Genomic DNA, 18,905 nt, shown 5'->3' on the forward strand with positions numbered 1-18,905 from the left:
AGCCATCTTGTTTTCCCTTTTCCAAGGGATTAGAAGATGTGGAAGGAAGCTAGAGATTAATTTAGGAAGAAGTGGAGCTATTGTGAGCACGTTTTTATAGGTGTCATGGAAGACACATGGAGACAGCCTGTAGTTTTGCGGCAGTGGAATATTGGCACATAGAAGATGTCCATAGGAAAACAGACCCTTCCAATTCTGCTGCTCATTGAACAGTTTGCTCCAAGGAGGAATTCCTGTCCCTAATGGCAGATTCATCTCCTTATGTTTTAATGTTTAATGTTAGCAGGGGGTTCTGTGGATCTGAGGTACAGAACTTGGTGTAAGAATGAGGCATACCGAAAAACATCCACTTCGGCAGACAAATTATTAAAAGACTTACTGATGAAGAAAAAAATGGATTTTTCTCTTAAATATCTGAGAATTTTATCAAATGTTCAGAAAAATCGTATTCATATTTTGTATGGATGAAGAAGGAAAAAAATCAATTAAAATTACTTCTATAGTTGTACTAAAAATACATCAGCACATTGTGCCTGTGGGAGACTGAGTCCTTATGTGACAACTTTTGGCTGTATCAGTTATGTAGTGTGGCTGGCTGGTATAGCCCTGTGTCTTTCTTTTGTTTATCTGTTGGGCGCATGTTCAGAGATAATTTCAGGAAATATTAACACATGTAAACCTGGGATTTATGAGCTCTGCAATTAAAACTTTATTACCTGGCCTGCTGACTTGCTGTTGTGGTAAACATGTTATTTTGCCCCTTTGTGTACAATTCCCTTACAGCTTTGAGGAATCTCTTGGCTTTGTTTTTATTGGTTGGTTTATCAGTGAGGAGCCAGCTAGTAGGTAGAATAGGACAAAACAATGTAAAAATTGGGAAAAAAAAATATCGTAGTGTAGCAAGGTATTGTAGCGTAGCATCAAGGAACTTTTCATTTCAAACAGTTAAATACTGTAATCCCAGTACTTTAAGAAACAAGTTATTTCCTGTTGCTGGAAGTGGCTGCAGATATTTCAAGTTCCAAACATGCTAAACAGTTTGCAGTGAAAAAGGCAAAGGGTGGGTGTATGAGCACATACAGTTTAAAAGCTCTTAGGAAAAAAAACTGAGGAAATTAATCCATCTTGAAGAGACATTTCATTTAAAAATTGTGATTTTTGAGGGGGGGCGGGACATTTTTAATGTTGTTATTACAAGTAATACTGTAGACTAATGAGAAGAAACAAGACCTTTAAAATTTTTGTATACGTTTTATTCATTCAGTAATAGTTCATGTATATTTTTTTTCCTCTCTGTAATAAATTACTTTGTATGTGCATTCATTTAGCAGGGTAAAAACATTTCTTTCTTACAACTCTAAGAGCATAATTGTAGCAGAGCTGGTCACAAACATGGGTATTGTTGGATAATTGCTGCTAGCTGAAAAGTTAATGGTGTCCTTGTATTTTAGATGAATGTTTCAGCTAGAATAGTTGGGATATTTTGCAACATATTTTTATTACTTCTTACTATTAATTGAAATCATAGATTTGTTGTAAATATGTTTACTAGGAAGGGATTTTTTATGGACTTTATTTCTTAAAAGATTTACGATAATTCACAAAATTTCTGATGAAAAAAATGTCAAACTGTATTCACTGCCTGTCTGAATAAATGAAGTCTTTTGTGTTTGTTTTCTAAAACAAACCTTCTTTTTGCCTACACAGTCTTGATACTGTGCTGTCAGTCTTACTCTGTTGACCTTTAGCATATTCAATAAGATGTAATTTCCTTTTGCATTTTTGCCATGTTTTCAAACATCTCCTGCTGTTCAGTTCTATATCTGTGTTATAGAATGTTTTGGAATACCAATGGTTGCCAAGCTTTTTGCTGTAAATATGTTTTTATCAGTAGTATGGCTATTTTGGAATGTTTTAGTGCCTTATCTTCAGGCTGTTTTTTAGCATGTGGTAACTTTATGGCTCATCTGTTGCTTATTTCCTTCTTTGTTAGAGCATTATAAGAGTTGTGTTCCATGACAGAAGGTTGCAATATACAGAGCACCAGCAATTAGAAGGTTGGAAGTGGAACCGCCCTGGGGACAGGCTGCTTGACTTAGGTATAATTGTTTGAATCCGTTGGGCATTATATAAAATTCAGATTCCAAGTTTAAATAGCTTATGGTCACATTTATGCTAGGGTTGATGACAAAACCACAAACAAGTTTCTATGTGCCACTTTGTCATAGTGGGTATTTCAGATATAAATGTTCTTACCATTTTCAGATCCCTGTAAAACTTTTAGTACGCTCTGCAGAAGTAAGATAGCACTGTGCGATTTTCATTTAGTGTTTGTTTTAATTTTGATTACTAACTGTTACAGTAATTAGGAGAGCACAAGTAACATTGCAAAATCTTGTAGATTGTGGAAATTGCACCAACACAGTTGCTTTATTTTGTAACTCTGTCATTTTTGTGAATGCAAACAAGGAGGAGATTAAAAAAACAACAACAAAAATCAAAACTTAACACTTTGTGTGCTGAGTTTGCGTCTCACCAGAGAAACTGTTAACTTGCTTATTATTAGATCAAACCACCAAAAGCCCCGCTTTTCTCCACTTACTTGTGATTGCTGATGGTAGTCTTAAATTTCTTGTGTTTTCTTGGAACGTGCTTATTTTAAAATGTGTACTTCTTTTATGTAGATATTCCAATGTCTGTTGGTGTCATTGATATCAAGACGAATCCAAGCCAGCTCAATGCAGTTGAATTTTTGTGGGATCCAACAAAATGTACATCTGCTTTTATTCAGGTTTGAAACTTTACTTGACTGAGTATCTATATATTTGGTGTCTTTCCGGTCATGAACAGTGGTACATCTACACTGTAAAGTTTCTCAGTCTTTTGAGTTAGCCTTTAAATACTAGTACTCTAAGAAACACAGGACTATAACAATTGTTATTTCTCTAAGGATTCCTAGTTTGCTTTTCACCTTTATTTGAGTTTATAAAGGCAACTTTTAAAAACAATCTAAATAAAAGGTTTTTAAAATGCTCTTTGAAGAGAGCTAAAGTGATTAAAATACATAATCATACCTATAAATAAAATTAATATATTCCTCTAAATAACTGTCACTGTTCCATTATTTCAGTTGAGACCTGCTCCCCTAGTGGTGTTTCAGCAGTGGCTTGACTTGCCTATGCAAAATGGAACTTAATGTGCTACAAATAGTGGGTTTAGATCACATTTTCAAAAGAAGATTCTTATTTTATCRGTATGTTTGTTTGTAGTAGGCTTTTTTTTCTTCTTTTTTGATGTTCAGGAGAATTGAACATGTTTTCTTCAAAAATTGTTTACATAGAATACTCAGTTTTGCATTGGATTTTTTTGCATATTTTTATTTAGATCTTTTGTCTTTATTATGAGGTAGCATTGATTCTTACTCAGGCTGCCAAAATGATTTTTATTTATTTTTTTAATACACTTTAGAGGAAGTGACAACAGACTGACTGAAAATGAAACGGATTCGTATTATGCAAGCCGTGATTCACCTCTCTTAAACACTAGAGAACACAATATAGCAGCACTAATTACTATGCTTAAAGCTTCATATCCCAGCCTGTGGTTCTCTGCTGTTGCTCATAGCCATGGAAAATAAAAAGATAATACTGTTGTTCCTGGGAGTGTGAAGTACGCTGCTGTTCATGGCACATAGCTTGCTTGATATTCCAGCAGCAAGCAAAAGCTGGGAACACTGTTCAGTGAGATTCATTAGAATTCTCTGTTACACTTTTTTTTTTTTTTTTTTCCCTCCCCATTAGCTGCCTTCTAGGGGTATTTCTAGGTTAGAAACCCAAAGTCCAGCATGATGTAGTGTCCACTGACTTTTATAGGAAGTTCGACATTAAACATTGGAAAATGCTGTGCTTTACTGGAAGTTAAAAACTCTTCCAGTCAGTGAGCTTGTATTATTTTGGTAGTATTTATTACAAGTAACTCTGAAATTTATTCTAGCTATAATGCATTGGACAATAGTATCTTGAAAAAGCTTTCACTATTCTCCTGATAGATATTGTTGTCATCCACATGTAGTTACCCTAAGACTCTGTAGGAGAGCTTTTCACAGCAGGTTTTCATGTAATAAGAATCTAAAATGACTTCAGGATTTTGGAGACTGTTTGTTTTGGATTTATTTTACACGTGGACAGAAAAATAAATGAAGCATTCATTTGTTATGCGGCTTTGTCCTTGGACAGGTTGGATGATTTGTTACTTCTCTTTAGATGATGTAGATGATTTTAGTAACGCATATTTAAGTATATAAGACATATGTCTGGAATGTTTTTGAGAGTGTTTTGTTGATGATGATGTTTTTTTCAGGTACATTGTATCAGCACTGAATTTACCCCTCGTAAACATGGAGGAGAGAAAGGAGTTCCTTTTCGGATTCAGGTTGACACTTTTAAGCAGACTGAAAACGGAGAATATACCGATCACCTGCATTCAGCCAGTTGTCAAATCAAAGTTTTTAAGGTAACTGTAGGAAAAAGATCCTTAATAAATCCCTCAAAATCTCTTACAAAGATGGGAGACATCTTTATATTACTGCTTGACTTCTGAGATCAGATTAGAATTGTAAAGTTATCTTCTACCTACTGTTTTGTTCATGTACCTGTTCATTTTTTTAGCCAAAAGGAGCAGACAGGAAACAGAAAACAGACAGAGAAAAAATGGAAAAGCGAACTGCACATGAAAAAGAAAAGTATCAACCTTCATATGACACCACAATTCTCACAGAGGTAACAAAATGGAATTGCATCTATTTAATGAGGAAAAAATACATAGATACAACATACTATTTTAACTACAGTCTTAGAAGGGTTGGGGGAGAATTAGAGTTTTATACAAAGGTAGGCTTTTTATTTGAAAAATATATCCAATAAAAACAACATTAAATTTTAAGATTCTGTTTAGTAAACTTCATTTAGATACTCAGTAGATGCTTGCATTAAAACACACTAAGGTTGAACACTATTTGATTGTACTGAACCCTACAGCAAGTCTTACGGTACAGATCTAAAAACCTTGCAGCTTAAAGAAAAAGGAAAAAAAAAAAAAGAGGGGGGAAATCTAGAATTATCTACCAGATTTGAGCTTCAAACTGTATTTTTTGGAGATAATGAATTTAAGGCCAGAGCCTCAGTAGGTTTTTACATTTTCTTTTTATTTAAACATCAGTGAGTTCTATACAGTTTTCTAAAGATTTCAAGTTTTTAAAAGGCTTTTAGATCTTTCCTCACTGTATAATGAAAAGAAATTGATCCAAATCTTTGGTGTTTGTCCAGATGAGGCTTGAGCCTATAATTGAAGATGCAGTTGAACATGAGCAGAAAAAGTCCAGCAAGCGGACTTTGCCAGCAGACTACGGTGATTCTCTGGCAAAGCGAGGCAGTGTAAGGGACTTCTGCTTACCTTTTCATTGTGCAAGATACCTTGTGCAGTGTTAGATATAGGAGAAACTTCCATTATATAAAGTAAAAATATTTTGATTGCTGTGGTTTAATTTTATTCATGTTTATGTATGCCAATTACTCCATGTTTGTGTTTAGCAAAGGAATGCTTCCTAAATCTAACACGTAAGATAAATTGTTTCAGAGGGACTGTGTAACTTTTCAAGGTCGAGAGCTTTGAGTTTATGCGACTTTAAATGAAATAGCTTTTTGCTTTCCTTTATGTTTGTAATTAGTGGAAATAAGAACAACAACATCTAGTAGAAGTGTTTTGTCCCATATTTCTACTTGCATTCAATGTAACTTTCCATGTGCATCAGTAAGTTTAAAATTCCATATACTGTTGCGGATAGTTGTTTATTAGCTACTGCTGTTCATTTAGCTGTCTACATACTGTGCTCCAAGCAGCTTTAACACAGTTCAGAACAGTCAGCACATCTTTACAGCCTGGGGGTGCTAACCCTGTGCCGTCCCTTTAAATGAAACTAACTGATACCTGCACACTTTTCCTCTCAAGAGTTAGCAATTCAGATTACCAAAATGCTGTTTGAGGTGAATATCAAGACCKTAGCATTTTTTAGATAAGAAATAATCCTGCATCATCATCTTGGCCTGCTGAAGTGTATATTTCAATCAGACTATAAATGTATCGTCTGATTGTGGAAGATAATTAYTTGACTTTGTTATTTGAACAGGCATATTGCGTTCACAGTTCTTTCACAACAGTCCTTAGGCAATGACTGCCTTACTCTTGTCCCTCAGACGTGATTTTGTTTGCATTGCGATCTATTAAAGTGATGTATAGGGTTTAGGATATAAAATTCTTAKATATCTGCCTTTTCTTTGTTTATGAAGCGTGTAATGGGGGAGGGGCAAGAGGGAAGCAAGCAGCGTTAAGATGAATTCTTCTTCCGAGGAATTTGTTTTCCTCCCTGAAAGTAAGCATTGGGCTATCTGAATTTAGTGTGTAATCTTCTTGGTGTGTGGTGATATTTTTTTTTTTTAGTGTGTAATCTTCTTGGTGTGTGGTGATATTTTTTTTTTGTGTGTGTGTGTGTGTGTGTTTTTTTTTTAAGATAAACCTTTATATCTTTTATTTCTGTACCAGATGGCCCTATGGGGAAATACAGACAGGAAAAAATGGGATTTTATCACTTACATAGCATTGCCCTTCTAATATTTGAAGRAACGTTTGGAAGTGGTCATTGGAAGGATTTTTACACCTCTCCCCTTCCTTTCTGTTGTTACTTGTACTGAAGAGAATGATTATAAGACAAATAACAGAAAAGACACTTTATAAAGATGTAATGAATCCCTTGTCCAGAATAAGACAAACTACAGCTAAATAATACCTGAAATTTGTCTAACCTGTTCATAAAATCCTCCAAAAATGGAGACTCAAAAACCTGTAGAAATCTCTTGACATACTAATCTTCTATGAATAAGAGCATTACTTCAGCCGTAGCGAAGAAAAATTGAGTGACGACATGTAGTGGCAGATGGGTTATTTCTTCAATGCTTCCTTCTTACAAAATATTCTTGCCTTGCTTAAGGCTTTGCCTCTCTTGAGCTTTGAGCATCCTGATTGTCTCAGGTTTTTCTTTGTGCAGATAATGTTTTYTGATCAGACATGATCATGCTTGGTTTTTCTCCTCTGAATTCTCTGTGGTGATCCATGTGCTTCTTAAAACTGAGCACAGTACAACAGCTGGAGCTTTACTAGCTCCAAGTGAATTGGAAGGATTGCCAGGCATGACTGTCATGACGCTGTATCTATATGTCAAGATTGCTTGCTTCCCCTGTAACATTGTCATACTATTGACACACATTTGAATTGGGATTAACTAGGTCCCACAGGTTATTTTGAACTAATAGCTACCTACCTCTTTACATTCTCTAATTGTGCAGTTGACTATTCCTATTTTGCACTTGCCYTTAATAAAATCCTGTATTCAGATTATTTGTTCAGTTTGTCAATATCATTTTGAATTTTCGTTCTGTATTATGAAATGCTCTCAGCCTTGCTCTTTGATATCATCTGATTTAACACATGGTCTATTCCAACACAGTGATGATTTTTGTCATTACCAAAATTATTAAAAAGCACCAGACCCGTGAAAGATAACATGAAACACTACTTTTGCTGTATTCATACTGAAACCTTGGTAATCATTATACATCGTTTAAGTACTATTTTTAAGCAAGCCGTATACTCGACTTAGTTGTTTGAAATGGAAAAAGACCGTCTGTTCTACAGCTTGAAGGCCAGTTCATCAGACTTTTGCTCTTGTTCTCAGGCCTGCTTTTTCTTGGGGGCCCTGTAGATGGAGACAGGGAACGCACGGCAGGATGGATAAATATTTCTACTTAGAGCAGTTCTGTCTTTGGAGAGCCATCTTCCCATCCAGTAAATCTGAAGGTTTGGATGTCTCAGACTTACCTTGTATGTACAGATCAAAGGGACGGATGTGCAGTGCCACCTGCCGTCAGGGAGGGACTTGGACATAAAACCTGAAGTCATGTTTCCCTAGCTGATGAACAAGAATCAGCACAGTTTTACATACTATGTCTTTGTATATGAAGAATCTWACACTGCACGTGCTGTAGGGACTGTGGTTCCATTACAGAAGAAAAACAAACTTGCCTGAAGTCTGTTTTTCTTAAAAAATGTGTGCTGGCTGTTAGTTTAGTATATGCTGCTTCCTAGCTGTTCAGGAATGTTTTTGGATATCTTTTCAGGAATTCCAGAAGTTTAGGTTGAGCCTAAATCTTCTTTTTTCAAGTTGGGTATTACCTTTGTCCTACACCTAACCTGGGCTGTGTTTTTGTTCCTTGCCTGTTGTATCTAATTCTGTATGTTGTCCTTTTTATCTTGCCCTATAAGCTTTTGCTATCCGGGTTGCTAGATATTGCTAACGTTTCTTTTTTCTGTATGATTTCTTCCAGCTCACCTACGATCTGATTTGGACAAATTGGTCTCTTACAATGGTTCCTTCAGGAAAAGTTGAATCTATAATCTTTTCTTTCCAATTTAATTCCTCTGGGATTCTAACATAATTGAAGGAAGTTTTTTGAAGCTTGCTTTCTCAAAGGTCATTCTGTTCTTCTCCTATCTTTTCCTAAGAATCAGGATTTTTTTTTCAAGTTACCATCACCCAATTGGTGTTCTGTCTTTTCCTTCTCATCCATTTTGATATGGAAGCCAACTAGAAAAGCTTTTCCATTATTCCTTCACTTGACATTTCAGTTTTGTGCATTCCCCAAACTTTCCACAGTGTTTATCTCAGTATTTTCCTTACAGATAGATGCATAGTTAAACTATGCATTAATAGTGTCTTGTGGTCTGGAGGTCTGACTTTTTAATAGGGATAATAACCTATGGGCTTAACACTATGTTCTGGACCTCGCAGTTAATGTTTACATACAGATGATCTTCCAGGGGAAGTCTTATGAAAGAGGCACCCTTTTTTAATCTCTTTCAGATGTACAGAAAACAGCTTTTCTCAGGAAATAAAAAAGTTACTTCTTTGCAAAAGCAGATGAATTGGTATCGTGATAGTGAATACAAGAAAACCCCCATTTTTTTGTATTCAGTACTTGTTTGATTGGTGTGTTAGTCTTGTCCTTTATGTCATGAGCCAGAACGTGTAAAGTACAATTTGATTAAACTTGGTCAAACTGGTATTCTTTCACAGCTACAGCTGATTATAGGACACAGATGGAAGTGTGTTCAGAATAATTAAGTCTGAACAGATATTTTTTGCTTTGGCCAAGTAAGACTGAAGTTCCTTGGGGACAAGAACTCTATATTTTCTAGGTTTCTTGACAAAGCTCTGTGTTATGTGTAATCAAATTGCTGACCTATTCTCTAACTCTAAAGATGATGCTGAGTGCTGAAGTATGATGAACATATTTTGGAGAACARTCTAGATTTTTTTCCTTTTTTTAATCTTGATTTGATATTTGAATATAGTGTTGAGTTTTCAGCAAAGTTTAACATTATTCTCTTTTAAAGCATGAAGCACTCTGGGCAGAGTTGAGTATTTTGGAAGTCTTGAAAGGCTAGGCACATTCTGAGTTTGAATACTATGTATCCTGGAGTCTGAAAAATCTTATTTCAAAGAATTATTTTCTACATGCCTTTTTAACTCAGTAAAACCAGTGGTCAACACTTTATAACTTCGTGTCCCACACAGATGAATGTGAAAGATCTAAAAATAAAATAATTGTCTCCTTTTTAAAGATTAAACAGTGTTCAGAAATTAAGGCATAATTTCTGGAGCACTTTTTTTATCAGTTGTATTGCATCAGAGTATTAGTAATGGAGGAAGAGCTCAGAAATAGCCTGTTGCAAATTCACCAGTATATGTTCATAGTTCTTTGCAGGAAAACATGTAATTCCAGTCTGTCTTCTGTTCTYTGATGGCCCTTTACCCAGTTAGATGATTCCCTGCAGCACAGTGATACTGTTCTCTTAAGCTTATGACTGTTGGCCTGGGACTTGTTGTTAATGTCATTAGCTTGTTCAGTGTCTTTGGCTAACTCAGTGTGGGCTTAAGAATGTAAGAAATATCCTGCTGGGTCAGAATAAAGATCTCTACAGTCCAGTGCTCTGTCCCTTGCAGTGGCAATGGCGGCTCTCATTGGGGAGAGCGTGCRAGTCGTGCCGCTTTCGGCAGCCCGTTTCCCTTGTGTTCCCCCAGTACCCCACACTGTCGCACAGGGATGTTGCAAGGCATGATCCTGCGCAGTCTTTCTAGTGGCTATCAGGGGATTTGTTGCCCAGGAGTTTGTGTAATCCTTTTTCTGAACCTGATTGCTTTACAAAGTGTGGGATAGTTGTACATGTAGGTGATTCTGTGCAAGTRTATCAGTTAAATTGTTAGGGGATATTTGAAGAATATGTTCTATAGCAATTATTCTAACCCTTTTTTTCTGAAGCTAGGCTTTTTCTGTTCCTCAGAGCTTTCAGAATTAAGTACTTCAGTGCTAAAATACACTTTTTTTCCCTCCAGAATCTTTAAGAGAGAATAAGAGAGAATTGAGCCAATGTACATGTTGCCATATTCACCTTTAATTTTATTACCTCATATTATAAGGAATAGAGATTCATTCAAATTTATATCATCATATGAAGATACTAATAGGAGTGAAAGCAGCACAAAAACTTTGGGGGGGGGAAACTGGTTGAGTGTTTCTTTGGTTTATTTTTTTCTTAATAACTGATTCAGGCTTGTTGGGTAGTTAACAATTTTTTTGGAAGACCAGACAAGGCAGGAAGTGCATTTGCAGGAGCGAAATGGTTACTGGCTTTAGGTTGGACTTTTGGGGGGTTTTTTTTGTTTGTTTGTTTTTTCCCTGAAATGCTTCAAATATGCCCTTTCTTATGTTTAAGCTCCAGAGTTCTGTCAAGAACTTTAGCTTGGTCTGGAGGACAGAAACATTAACTGCAGTACACGCCTTGAGAATGGCTTTTTGATATCAATACATTCTTCTCTGCCTGTGAATGTAAATATACATTGAACAGAATGCTTTAATGGARTAAGAGTTGAAGGTGCAACAGCTTGCATCTGTGTCTCCAGATAAATGTTTTTCATTAATATTTGTGGAGAGAATCTCAGAAAAATAAAGAAATTTAAGTTCACTTTTAAAATGTTTCAGAAGAACAAAGCTAGCATTATTATGTTGAACTTCTATTTTAAAACTATGGTTTTAGTGCACATAAATAGGGAATGAAGACCTATTTGTGTCACCTGTTGCGATAAAAAATTTTTGAGGTATTGACTTGAGAAGCATCAGATGGAAATACACAAAATAACACTGGAACAGCAGTTAACACTGAAGGTCACAGAAGAGCAGCTTTGTGTGATTGGTACTGTTGATAGTCTTAAGTGGCTTTGACTACCTAATGACAGGAGTGTCTATGCAGCGATTAGCAAAAATACTGATTTAAACAGAACCTGGGGCAAAGATTCTTCCTGTCCGTTTGTCTTTGCGTATGCCAAAGTCTGGTTTTGGTGTGTGTTTTCTTTAAGGCTTTAAAATATTTGCCATGGTATTGGAAATACTAAAAGCTAGTGTCATTCTGAAGGGCTTTTATTGTGGTGATTAAAAAAAAAAAATCCAAAAAAGACTTGAGCAGATGAGTCAGCTTGACTCATCATATAGCTGTGAGGACTCAAATTTGTGTATAAAAATTCCAGTTTAGCAAGCTGTTTAGAGACTGCAGTACATTTAGCATCATTTTAGTACTGCAATAAATGGTAAAACCACAACATTTCTACTGCAAAGTCTGTTTATATTTTAATACAATTGCTACCTGGGCAGATATATTACATTTATCAGCAATTTGAAATCTAGCTTCACAGGTTTGACTTATTGTTGCTGAATACCAGTTGTCAAGCCATGATACCTGTGGTTTAAACAGTCTCTTCATGTAAAGATGAAGAAAGTTCTTCAGAGTAATCTGTACAGGTCTTTGATAAGTTTCATCACTTCCACTTTCATTGTGTTAACAGAAGACAATAAGGATAGTTTTTTTGAAGGAACAAGATAAAAACAGAATTGATTTTTACCTAGAGTACCTGCATGGAACATGGGGTGGAGGGAATCTTGATTTGGAATCACAAATCAAAATTCTATGTTGGAAAAAACCCTGAGTTTAAGCAAAAGAACTATACAACAAAGTAAAAAATACATTGTCAAGGGGAACTTACAGTTTTATTTTTTTATCTTCAGTGCTCACCATGGCCTGATACTCCTACAACTTTTGTAAACAATAGTCCTACCCCTGCTCCAACTTTTACCTCTGCTCAACATAGTACCTACAGTGTCCCGGACAGGTAAGTTGCTTTTCTGTAGCCCAATTTAAGATAACATTTTAAAATCCAGCTTATTAAAAAATTCTTTTAAAGTAAATCTGGAAGCTTGCAACTAATTTCTAGTTCTACTGGGGAATGAGAGCTAGATCAATGTTTTGACTTGCATATTTTAGAGTTTGACCCTTGCATCAAGTGATTCAATTATGTAGTAACTTCTTCCCCCCCCCCAAATGCCATTTTTATTTCTCACTATTCACTGGAACCTTTTTGTCTTGTCCTTTGGTGTATGGCAAATGCTATACCTTTTAGGTATTCTAATTTAGTCCTTATCAGTGTATGAAAACTATATTCCTTCTTCCAGTAAGCACACATTTACACCGTTAATTTAATTTGTAAGGGATTTCCCCACACACACACAAGAATAATTTTTAGAAGCTTTTTTAACAGATACTGTATAGGTAGAAACATTTTGTATTAAGACACTAAAAAAACTCCTGCAGTTAAAGCTGGGTGATCGATGGATTTGTAGTGGTATTGTCTGGCCTAGGTACTTTTCTTTCATGTGCCTTGTGTTTCGGTCACGATTTATTTTCAAGACAGATAACTGACCATGTATCTTCCCATGAGTGTTGGTAAAACTGCTTCTCCAACTGATAAGGAATAGGAACCAGATGACTTCCAATGTTTCTCTTTATTTTTAAATTTACTAAGTTTTTCCCTATGTGATGTTTGTCTTTGAATGGAGACATTTCTTGTTTTGGGAATTTCACATTATCTTTCAGTAAGCTTGAGTATTGAGTCTTCATAGGACTATAGTAATACTATTTTCTTTTTCTCTGTCTGTCTCTCTGTAGCAATTCTTCCTCCCCAAATCATCAAGGAGATGGAACCTCTCAAGGGTCTGGAGATGTAAGTGTTTGTTCTCTGATATCACTGCATTTGCACAAAGGCTTATATTTGTTTCAGTACACTTGATTTACACCTACCTTAATATTAATGTGTATCGAGGAAAAGTGCTTAACTGCGTGAGATTTTTCTTTTTTCCTTCTTTTAATACTCAAGTTGTTATATCCAACCTTGTTTCTTACAGCAACTTCATCCYTCAGCCACAATCCAGGAAACTCAACAATGGTTACTCAAACATAGATTCTCTACCTATACAAGGCTTTTTTCAAATTTCTCAGGTATATATAATTTAATTTTTTATTTATGTTTTTTTTTGGGGGGGGTGAACATGCAAGTTTGGTGTGGGAAAATATTCTGTAAAAGCGTCATTATAGAATCAGTATTTACGGTAACTTTTTAATTTGCTTGTTAGAAGTTCAGTTTGCATTGGAAGATGCCTTATTCTAGTTGCCTTTTGTGCAAATTGACTCTGATACCCAAAAGTGAAGGTAGGTTCTTTTCTCCTGGTGATGACTCATAAACTCATTTTAACCTTGATTAGTCACTTGATAAAAATGAACGAATTTGGTGAGTCAGAGAAGCAGACCATATGCTTTGGTATGCTGTTTCCTAGTGGCAGCCAGTATATGGTGATCTGAAAAAAAGTGCAAGAAATCGGTCACTAGGTAGTTGTAGAGTATTTACTATCTTCCCCATGTTAGATCTTTTCTTAGGAGTTAGATTTAATTATAGCATGCAAAAGTTTCATCCCTTCCAAACTCTGAAGCTCTGGATAGTCTTCAAAGTCACAGAAATGACAAATTCTTTTCTGTAGTGAATTCTGCTTTAAGGAAGGAACAAGCTTCAAAAGAAGAGGAAAGTTTTGTTTTGTTTTGTTTTTTAATCTACATTTATGTCTAATTTTTTTTCATTTCAAAAGATTGTCCACTTGCTCTTTCCTAAATGTGTATCAGTGTAGTTTCCAGTATAGGTAGGTAAGCAAGAATGGCAACAGATGCAGCATCTGGAGATAGGCATTGCCTTTCGCTTTGTTAATCGTCCGTGTAACTAACTGGGTGAAGGGTGGGATGGCACCTTAGGCAGCTGAGGGAACACAGGCCCTTCTCAGTTCTTTGTGGTCACACGTGAGGGAGAGAATCTGATGAATAAATAACTCTGTCGTGCTCAGCCTCCTAGCTTAGCCCATATGCGCATCTTTCACAAGTCCCGCTGTACCAGGCCATTGCCAACGGTTGAGATCATGTTCCTCCAGCTTGATCTTACGTGGTCTGCAGCCTGCCTATGAAGTAGGGGTTCTCAGAAGTGTGTATATATATGTGTGTGTGTATGTATATATATATATATATATGTGTATGTGTATATATATATATATATTTTTAAGTACTATATATATATACACATATAGTGTATATAGTACTATATATATATAAGTACTATATATATATATGTAGTACTTAAAGGGTTATGACAAATTTTTATAGCTTGCTTTTACCCATAACTTCTCAGATCTTCTGTGGAACATTTTCATAAATATTTTTTTTCTGTCCTTCCACTTGTCTATCACAGTAACTGATTTTTCAAACTGTTTTTTACTTTATTGACACCTAGACCACTTCTAAGACACACATTTCTTTTCATTTCATCTTTAGATCTGCTTAGTATCATTTTATTGAAGCTTCTTTTTCTAAAGTTAATTTCTTGGGAAGCAGTTGTTTTCACAGATCACAGTTATTCCCAGCTTCATTAAAAAATATATATATACATGTGTGTGTGTATGTGTGCATACATATATATATATATATATATACATGTATACACAGACACACACACATATATATATGTATTTATGTACGCGCACACAGACACAGTTTCTGGACAGAAGTATCCCACAAGTTTGATCAGCCCCATAGGCTGCTGATCTACTGGTTTGACAACGCTGGCTTAGTTAATGCAAACCTTCAGCAGTATCTTCTAAAGGCTGCAATGTAATAACTTTAGCATGTGCAGGGTATGATATATTAACTGAATGCCTGTCGTGATTGAGTTTGGAGTCCTTGCTAAAATACGCTAACCTGGGTGTCGTTTAAAACTTCGAGTCGTGTAAGCCATCCTCTGGATACAGAACAGTCATTTGAATCTACTAAAATTGTGTGTCTTGCAGATTTTCTGTTTCCTCCAGAATGTGAAGACCATCCTAACTAACTATGAAACTAATCCTTTGGAAAATCAGGCATTTTTCGTAGTGCTAGCTACTGCCTATTCTAAATTCGTATTTGCAGGATTCCACTTTTAGAATGGTTGAATTTGTTACTCTTGGTTTAAATGAGTATCTGTTTTAATTTAAAAAGTCCAGGTGTTCTACAGTAAACTTTAAATCCTAATGTGTTTCTCCAGGTGCTGATTTATTAAAGCTGACAAGAGAAGATCTGGTACAAATCTGTGGTCCAGCCGATGGAATTCGACTGTATAATGCACTGAAATCCAGGTAAAACTTTGAATGTGGAATTGAATTAAATTTTGTTTAAATCAGGTGTGCTAGCCCCTGAGAGGGCAGCCATTGCTTCTTATATTGAATCATTATATGAATTTTTTTTGTCCGAGAAAGAAAACATTAAGTATACTGTTATCATAACAATTCATGTCTGTGACATAGCAGCTTCCTTATTTCCTAAGAAAGCAAGCTTTTCTTTAATGTGCAATCTGTTTGAATTACAGGTCTGTTAGACCCCGTTTAACAATCTATGTCTGTCAGGAGCCATCAAGGAGCATACAACTGGAAAGACAAGATGCAGGCAATGGYGATCACAGCAATGGTGCAATATATGGTATGGCATATTGGAGGTTTCTAACATACTACTTTTTTGTGCCTCAACACATGTGGAACCAGATGGAGGAGGAAGGGGGAAAAAGAATAGTGAAGAAGTCTATAATGATTTGTTTTTTCAAGAATTGGAATTGGATTTCTGGTGTACAGAGAAACGGCAGGAAGTTGTCCTCAGAATATAAATGTCAGAACGAGTGTTATAATAGCTTAACACTGTAAAGGATGAACAGAAACTTAGAATCTCTCAAGGCTAAACCAGATTTTCAGTTTGTTGATAAAGTTAACTGTATATACATGGAGAACTAATTAAGGAGCTCTTAAACGAGCTGTGCTTTGTTGTGCAGCTAAGAAATTAACTATATGAACACAGATGAATGCAACAGCTAGCTGCAAATTGAAGGTTTGTATTCTTACCCATTTTCAGTTAGGTTCTACTGTCCTTGTCAATGCAACAGAAATAAAAATGGCAAGGTTTGGACATGGAAAAACAGCCAAGCTATGTACTGGCTCACGATCTTAGTATTTTTCCTGGGAGGCAGCTGTTGGTTCAACACAGATAGGAACTTAATGTTTAATTGCAGATTCACATCAATGTGATGATTAAGAGAATGGAGTGAGTTTAAATTATTATTCTCTTGCTCTTGGCTTTCAGAGAAGAAACACCCCACTCTAACCCCTACCAAGAAATTCATAAAATCCTTACAGGCTGATGTATTAGTACTTGCATATTGGATCTGTAAATGGGATGCTGTCTGTCAAAATCTAGGTTTTTCCTCTGTATTTCTTCAAATTGTAGTTTGGGACGGAAGAGCGTCTAACATGGAATGGCTAAGGGCTTCTAGAACCATTAATTAAAACTGTAAATACAACATCATACTATGAATAGCAACTTCATGTTACTGTTGATGTTTGTTTCCTGTGCTGTATTTCCTTCTCTGCAGCTCCAAGGAAGTGATTCAGAGAGAGCTGGAAAAGACTGTTTATTAAAAAGAAAAAAAAAACAACAAAAAAACCCCCACCTCCTTTTGGATCCCCATTTAACACAAGAGCATAGTATTACTGGTAAAAAAGTATTACCTGCTTCTTTTGAGACAGTCCAAAACTACTTCCAAAGTCATCCTTAGATGACTCTTTAAAGATCCATTTAGTTTTGTTTCAGAGATGACTAAGCCTTTTTGTGCGGGATACTGGAAGAAATACGGAAGTTGCCTTCAGTATCAAAGCAAACAAAAGCCTGCCCCTGTTCAGAGAGTTGTATGTATGACAGATTACTCTGAAAGAAGTCATGACAGTTYATACTTGCTAATGAGAACAGAGGAAGAGTGAAGGTTTTTTCAGCTTTTAATATTTTTTGAAAGCAAGGGATATAAACAAAAACAGGTATTTTTCACATAGTTACTTGTTCCAAATTAGTACAATGCTTATTTAAATAGATTTTTTTGCTTTTTTTTTTTGTAGTATATCATGCAATCTACTTAGAAGAAATGGCAGCCTCAGAAGTCACACGCAAGCTTGCTTTGGCATTTAATATTCCTCTGCATCAGATTAATCAGGTTTACAGACAGGGTCCCACTGGTATCCACATTCTTGTCAGTGATCAGGTAATGGGAATTTTTACTTTACTGACAAAAATATAAATATTAAATGAAATGGAAGATTTTCTCATGCTAGCTTATCTAGTTACTGTTTTTTCTATTTGATAATGAACCTAATGCCTTCTGATGTTTAGACTGTTTTTCCCTTTGCATTAAAATGAGTAGAAGCAGCTTTTAGAATATCACTTTAATTTCTTCCTCATACCTGAATAATATCAAAGTATAAGAAGTGAAAAACACCTGGCCTTTATTCCCTAAGTAGTTCTGAGATGCTGCAGTAATTACTTGGTATGTACTGAATGTCCAGAAGGCATTAAGTATATAAGTACTGTTTAAATACCATTGAACATGGATTACTCACACCTGCTACACAATTTTTAGAGTTCCAAAAACACAGGCTATGATGATGGGCTCCTGACTGGTTGTCACATGGGGTGAACTGAGTCTTAGTAAGTGATTATTTTAGCAGTAAAGTATTTCAATTTATTTTAGTGTATAATTGTTCATCTTCAAACACTTTAATAAACCCAAAATATGCAGTTACTTATAAAAGGCTGTGTTTAATATGTGATGTAATTATTCTTTTTTGTATTGGTCATAATCAGCAGGGTTCAAACTGTTCTTTTTTGTAGATGGTTCAAAACTTTCAAGATGAGAGTTGTTTCTTATTTACCACCATAAAAGGTAGGGTATCTTTTATGATGGTTAAAAATGTATTCCCCCCCCCACCAGAGACACTTGCTTAAAGCAGAGTATTATTTTAGCAGAACTTCAAGCAAAGAGACTATGTAGTGCTAGTAAAGGCTGACTTACAAGAAAGAAACTGCATATAGTAGTGGCAGAGGATATTCACAGGTCTCCCCTTTCTTAGTTCATTTTTATCAATCTGGTGTTCAACATAATCTAATAGACTTAAACTGAGACATTCATACAATAAAATCCTCCAGTACTGTCAACCAGGTAGACTCATTTAATTCCATATATGCAGTTAAACTGGGATTCATCTGAACTTAATCCATAAAGATTGTTGTTCAGGTTTCCTCAGTGTGTGGAGTGAGTCTCCCTTTTCACACTAGTAGTTAAGATAAACATGTTTTTGTAGAAATTCCATTTATTTCTGTGACAAAAGCTGGCAGGACTTGCCATAACCACTGGACAAGTTTTGACTCTCTGCCCATTTTAATTAAAGAAACTGTCCCAACTATGAAGATCCAATTATAAATTATTAATCATAACTTACTTGCTTTCAGCATGAGGAGAAAACTTTAAA

The 18,905-nt window shown here is 35.5% G+C and overlaps 2 protein-coding genes across 4 annotated transcripts in view; one reads left to right on the plus strand and one right to left on the minus strand.

Moving 5' to 3' along the window:
• UBP1 (upstream binding protein 1) overlaps positions 1-18,905 on the plus strand; it is a 60,845-nt gene that overhangs the window by 39,477 nt on the left and 2,463 nt on the right. For 2 of the 3 annotated variants that reach the window (XM_085304271.1, XM_085304252.1), the window contains 12 exons: positions 1,994-2,099; positions 2,685-2,791; positions 4,360-4,512; positions 4,668-4,778; positions 5,325-5,432; positions 12,228-12,331; positions 13,165-13,219; positions 13,401-13,494; positions 15,611-15,701; positions 15,932-16,041; positions 17,499-17,641; positions 18,268-18,319. In XM_085304271.1, coding sequence (XP_085160397.1) covers positions 1,994-2,099; positions 2,685-2,791; positions 4,360-4,512; positions 4,668-4,778; positions 5,325-5,432; positions 12,228-12,331; positions 13,165-13,219; positions 13,401-13,494; positions 15,611-15,701; positions 15,932-16,041; positions 17,499-17,641; positions 18,268-18,319 — 1,234 coding nt within the window. The remainder of the gene's footprint in view (positions 1-1,993; positions 2,100-2,684; positions 2,792-4,359; positions 4,513-4,667; positions 4,779-5,324; positions 5,433-12,227; positions 12,332-13,164; positions 13,220-13,400; positions 13,495-15,610; positions 15,702-15,931; positions 16,042-17,498; positions 17,642-18,267; positions 18,320-18,905) is intronic. The other variant, XM_085304261.1, reaches the window with a different exon arrangement.
• The window catches only part of FBXL2 (F-box and leucine rich repeat protein 2), a 48,519-nt gene continuing 43,103 nt past the window's right edge, over positions 13,490-18,905 (minus strand). Inside the window, exons 16-17 of the mRNA XM_085304378.1 lie at positions 17,118-17,227; positions 13,490-13,850 (exon numbers count right to left, since the gene is read on the minus strand). The gene's annotated coding sequence lies outside the window, so the exon portion shown is untranslated. The remainder of the gene's footprint in view (positions 13,851-17,117; positions 17,228-18,905) is intronic.

The sequence above is a fragment of the Rhea americana genome, unplaced genomic scaffold (assembly GCF_003343005.1).
Source record: "Rhea americana isolate MKP2758 unplaced genomic scaffold, rheAme1 scaffold_100, whole genome shotgun sequence".
NCBI classification, from domain to species: domain Eukaryota; kingdom Metazoa; phylum Chordata; class Aves; order Rheiformes; family Rheidae; genus Rhea; species Rhea americana.